The sequence below is a fragment of the Chaetura pelagica genome, unplaced genomic scaffold (assembly GCF_000747805.2).
Source record: "Chaetura pelagica isolate M959 unplaced genomic scaffold, ChaPel_1.0 scaffold232, whole genome shotgun sequence".
Lineage (NCBI taxonomy): Eukaryota > Metazoa > Chordata > Aves > Apodiformes > Apodidae > Chaetura > Chaetura pelagica.
The window spans coordinates 388,221-393,666 of record NW_009952441.1 but is presented as its reverse complement, the minus strand read 5'-3'; the positions used below and the strand labels follow the sequence as shown (position 1 = coordinate 393,666).

Here is a 5,446-nt window from a genome sequence, read left to right as displayed (position 1 = left end):
GCTGAAATCTCCCCAGAGGTTTTCTGAATCCCCTAACCCTCCACTCTGTTCCCTAGAGCCAATTCATCCGACACCAGTAGCCTTCATTCCCACAGACACTTCCTACCCCGTCTCTCCCATATCTTACCCTCTGTCGGTGTCTGAACCAGGGCTGGATGAGGGCAAGGAGGACGCTGAGGAAGCAGTTCCAGGTGAAATAGCGAATGCCGAAGAGCAGGCACCTTACATGTCCCCTACTAGGTTAGACACGTTCTTCAACAACTGCAAGCCGCTTCCAGAAGAAGCACCTGAGATACCTCCAGAGCCCCCGTGTATGCCTGCAGAACCTCCGGCTGAAGTTGTTAGTGCCCCAGAAAACAACTATTTGGAAAACAACAATGCTGCGCCGGCAAATCCAGAGGAGGCAGTAACGTGGCCTGACCCCTTCACCAATACAGAAGATGACTTGGACCTTGGCCCCTTCTCACTCCCAGAGCTGCCACTCCAACCAAAGGACGTTGCAGAGACAGAGATGACGGAGGCAGAAGCAGTAGAAGAAAGCCCAGAAGCAGCTTCAGAAACGAGCCCTGGGATCATTAAAGCCAGCACGTCCGTAATAGCATCTGGAGAGCCGGAGGAGCCACCAGCCAGCCAGGCAGCTGCTGTCCTGCCCGTGGAGACGGAGGCACAAGCCGAGGAGCAGAAACCAGAAGTGGCTGCACAAGAAGCCACCTCAGAAGCACTGAACATAGCTGAGGAAAAAGGAGCAGAGGACTCGGAGGCCCAGGTTTTCCATCAGACCCCGTCTGAGTCCGCTCCAGCGGAGAGCAAAGAGGTGGAGGCCGTGCACGAAGACCTGTCTTCTTCTGGTGGGGTGGCAGAGAGCAGCTCCCAGACCTGCCCCCCACCCGTGGCCACCACCGAGGGCAGTGTCTCACAGGAGGGTGCTGCAGCACGGGGTGGGAGCCAAGTCCCTTCCTCCCAGGCAGATGCACCTCCAGGCAATGCTCAAGTGGAAAGCATTGAACCAGTGCAAAAACCAGTAGCAGAAGCTCCCAAACCGCCCAAAATAGAAGAGATTCCTCAGCGGATTACCAGGAACCGGGCTCAGATGCTCGCCAACCAAAACAAGCAGAACGCTGCCTCTTCCGAGAAGGAATTCCCTCCCGTGTCTGCGCCTGCCACCCGTGCCAAGGGCCGCATCACGGAGGAGGACGATTCCCAGGCTCAGCACCCGCGCAAGCGCCGCTTCCAGCGCTCCAACCAGCAGCTGCAGCAGCAGATCAACACGTCCACCCAGCAGACGAGGGAGATGATCCAGCAAACACTGGCAGCTATCGTAGATGCTATAAAACTGGACGACATTGAACCTTATCACAGCGACAGGTCCAACCCCTACTTTGAGTACCTCCAGATCAGGAAAAAGATTGAAGAGAAGCGGAAAATCCTGTGCTACATCACTCCCCAAGCTCCGCAGTGCTACGCTGAGTATGTCACCTATACAGGCTCCTACCTGTTGGATGGGAAGCCTCTAAGCAAGCTCCATATTCCAGTGGTGAGTCACCTTCTCTCTTTGAACTGCAGCAGTAGGGACTGTCCCCTCCCTTGCTGCTACAAGCACTGCCAGGTTGTCCCCCTGTGCAATGCCCCTGGTGCCCCAGCTATGCTCTGTCATGCTCATGATGAGAAATCAAAGCCTTGGTAAGTGGGTGATAAAGGCAGCCTCTGAGATGTATTTTGACAGGTGAGACCTTGGGTTTGTGCTTAGGAACCTGAGGTTTGTTCAGGCTTTAGAGCAGGTCTGTATGAATCCACTGGATTGGAGGCTGGAAGGTGAAGCTGCTTTTACAGGCAGTGTAGTGATTGGATAATGAACCTAGAAAACTGCAGGAAAAAGATGGCTTTTAACTCCTGCCTTCACTTTTCCAAGCCCTGAGGTTTGACTTGCCAATAGCTCTTGCTCCTTGGCCATGGGGTCTTGCATTTCACTGCTGTGCTGCATGCACAGGTTTGCTAATACAAATACATCCATGAGCTTGATGCTGCAGGCAGTAAATCTGGGATCCAGCCTAGAGGAGGACCAGCCACATCAGGCTTTGCTCTGTGCAGCAGGTGGCGTGAAACACCCTGGTCTGTGGGTATTCCTGTTGCAGTGCAGCCCATACATAGAATGATTTAATTGTTTTGGTTGGAAAAGACCCGTAAGATCATCAAATCCAACTGTTAACCCAGCACTGCCAAGGCCACCACTTGACCACGTCCCTAAATACTGTATCTGAGTACGATTAAGTACCATATCAGCACCAATTACTGTTGGTGTCAGTTAATACGTGCCTCCTCTGCCCCAGCACCTCTGCATTGACATCAGCTTGTCCCTTGCTAGACTAATCCCAAGAAGTAACCCTGTTCTGCAGCTTGGGCTGTGCTTGAGGAGCACCTTGCTCCCCAGGAAAGCACGGGACAGATCAGGACACAGGCTCACAGCCCGAGCTGCTCATGGCAACTTTTCTCCAGCAGTATCATCCCTTTCTGCAGACATGCTCAGGCACTTTCACAAACTGCCCTTGCAGCATGTGGGGTGATTCATGCTCAGGCTCTGCAGGCCCAACTCGTCTCTCAGCACTGGCCACCTTCTTGCCCTGTTGTCTCACCCCTGGCTATGGTCTGACCACTGGCAGGACCTTGTCCTTTGCCAGATTTCCTCCTCCATCGAGCTCTGTGCAGCGCCCCATGGGGTGGCATTGCCTCCCTCTCCAAGGGTTCCCCCGCGGGCTCCTGTCCCAGCCATCAGGGGCTCTAACCCGGGCTGTGCTGTGCCCGCAGATCGCGCCGCCTCCGTCCCTCGCCGAGCCTCTCAAGGAGCTCTTCAAGCAGCAGGAAGCTGTCCGGGGGAAACTGCGGCTCCAGCACAGCATAGAGCGGGGAAGGGAGCGCTCCGGAGAAATTACTTCTGGGAAAGAGGTCTGGAATTTCCTCTGCTGGAGGGACTGAGGCTGCCACACTTCACTGCTTCCTTCGCTCTTCCTCAGGAGAAGCTCATCGTCTCCTGCGAGCAGGAGATCTTGAGAGTCCATTGTCGGGCAGCGCGGACTATTGCCAACCAGGCTGTGCCCTTCAGTGCCTGCACCATGCTGCTGGACTCCGAGGTCTACAACATGCCTCTAGAAAATCAGGTCAGCACCTGTCTGGGCAGTGGGGAAGTGTCTGAGAGGTGCTGTGCAGGCCCTCAAGGCAGGCGGTGCTTTTCTGGGGGGTGAAGGGATGTGGGCAGGAGTTAGTCGTGCTCTCCATGCTGGGGTGCTGGTCACTCGTGGTGGCACAGCCCACATGAGCCCACCCCAGCACCTTTCTCAGGACCCTCTGCCTTTCTTCTTGGTCAGGATCACCTGCACAGTTGAAAGATTTCTTTTACTGTGCCCTGGGATAGCTCTTCCTCTTGGAGGAAGAGCAGGGAACCATGGCATTGATTTGTGTCTGCATAGTGGCTTTGGAGGAGCCAGACTCTGACTCCCAGCCCACAAAAAGCCATCATTTCTTCCTTGGATTTCACATCACTCTGTGCCAGGGAAGGGGGAATAGTGTCTGGTGTCCATGCAGCTGTGTTGGTCCTGAGCCACCCACCAGCACCCTCTGCAGCCCCCTTCCCTCTGGCCTGGCTGGGGAAGCAGCTGCTGCATTGCAGGAGGGATCCTGTGCAGGGACAGGATCCTGGCTTTGTAGTGACCTGGTGTATTGATCCAGGAGCTTTGATTTATCCCTTGGCATTTCCCAGCCAAGAGCTGGTGCTTCTCAGTGAAGATGTTATGATCTTGGGCACGAGCTGATGGAGACAGAGGTGTGGGTGCTGTGATGGGCTGGCACAGGTGGATCCTCTGCAAAGCAAACAGAAATGGGGACTGTGTGCAGGTGGGTGTGTGGGCATCTGTGGGGCTGAAGTCCTGGCAAAGGGCTTCAAAAGCAGCTGGGAGCAGCGCTTTCTTCTCCCTCCCTGCAGGCACCTTTTTTCTGATGAGTGTGTGCCCTGAGAGGGGTTTGAACATGGCCTGCTGGACCCGTAAATGCTTAAAATTCAAAAGATACCTAGCGTGTAATTCCCTTTTGTTGTCTGTGCTTAGGGAGATGAAAACAAATCGGTCAGAGACCGTTTCAACGCGCGACAGTTCATTTCCTGGTTGCAGGATGTGGATGACAAGTACGATCGGATGAAGGTGAGAGGCACGTGGGCAGCCACTGGTGCTGTGGCTCTGCCTCTGGAGGGAGGGGGTCCCCAGAGGGGTCCCGGCTGTTGCTGGAGCCTGGGAGCTGCCTTTGTGGTTTCCAAAAATCTGCTGGGAGCAGGTGTGCTGAGGTGGGCTCGTGGAGCCTCTCTCTGCTGGTTCCAAAAAGGGGGAAGGGAGACATGTTCTGCTCAGGGTTGGCTGGCTGGCTGCTGTTCTGCTTCGTGCCATATGGTCTGGAGCTTTCTCGGTCAGTGCAACCCTCAGGGACTGCTCTTCACCAGCAGCACATGCTGCAGTGAGCTCCAAACCTATGGCAGACTTCAAGGTGGCAGGAGCCCACACAATGATTTGCAGAGCTCGGGGTGAGAAACTCCAGCACAGTAGGGAGCAGGGACAATGCTGCTTTCAGTGGGTGACAGGGAGGGAGGTGGCAGTTCCCACAAAGGGAGCAGCACCCTGCTCTTGTGCTGTTGGGGCCAATGGAGACTGTCTTCCAAGGCTGTCACCAGCGGGGTCAGTGCTCATGAGTGCTTACCAGCCTTCTAAAGCCATTCCACAAGGCCTTTTTGGGTTTGTCCCTCCTCCTGCTGGAATTGGGCTCAGCAGATGCCCCTACTCCATGCTTCCCTCCTGTGTGGATGCACATGCCATCCCTTGCTCCATTTGCTGCCCTGCCCGCCGCCATGGCCACAGGTCCTCAACCTTTGCCAGGTGGGATGGGCAGGAGGAGCCTTTCCCACCCTCTCCTGCTCACCCCTCATATCCCCTTGGTGTTTTTTCCCCCCCCCGATCCAGACATGCCTGCTCATGCGACAGCAACACGAAGCTGCTGCCCTGAACGCAGTGCAAAGGATGGAGTGGCAGCTGAAGGTGCAGGAGCTGGACCCCGCGGGGCACAAATCCCTCTGTGTGAACGAGGTACCCTCGTTCTATGTGCCAATGGTCGACGTGAACGATGACTTTGTGCTCTTGCCGGCATGACAGTTCAAAGCCAGGAGACAGCGCTGAACACTGGCAAGGACGGGAGCCCTCCGAGGTCGGGCGGTCGAGCTCACATTCACCCTTACCGCTTGCTGATGAATCCCTGGTCAGAGGAGGAGGAAGCAGCTATCGGCAGAAAATAAAACAATAAGAGAAATAATTGCACTTTCTTCACAAGGCGTCCCTCGCTCCCGGACTGACGGCGGCTCCGCCGGGCACAGCGCGGGGCGCGTCTCCTTTCCAGCCGGCGGCTGCGCGGGAGGCAG

At 55.7% G+C, this 5,446-nt stretch overlaps 1 protein-coding gene across 1 annotated transcript in view; it reads left to right on the top strand.

Annotated features, from left to right (window-relative positions):
* Positions 1–5,180, top strand: part of ANKRD11 (ankyrin repeat domain 11) — a 36,113-nt gene extending 30,933 nt beyond the window's left edge. The window contains exons 8-12 of the mRNA XM_010008425.1: positions 1–1,534; positions 2,803–2,900; positions 3,008–3,152; positions 4,095–4,187; positions 4,995–5,180. Coding sequence (XP_010006727.1) covers positions 1–1,534; positions 2,803–2,900; positions 3,008–3,152; positions 4,095–4,187; positions 4,995–5,180 — 2,056 coding nt within the window. The remainder of the gene's footprint in view (positions 1,535–2,802; positions 2,901–3,007; positions 3,153–4,094; positions 4,188–4,994) is intronic.
* Positions 5,181–5,446: the final 266 nt, after the last annotated feature.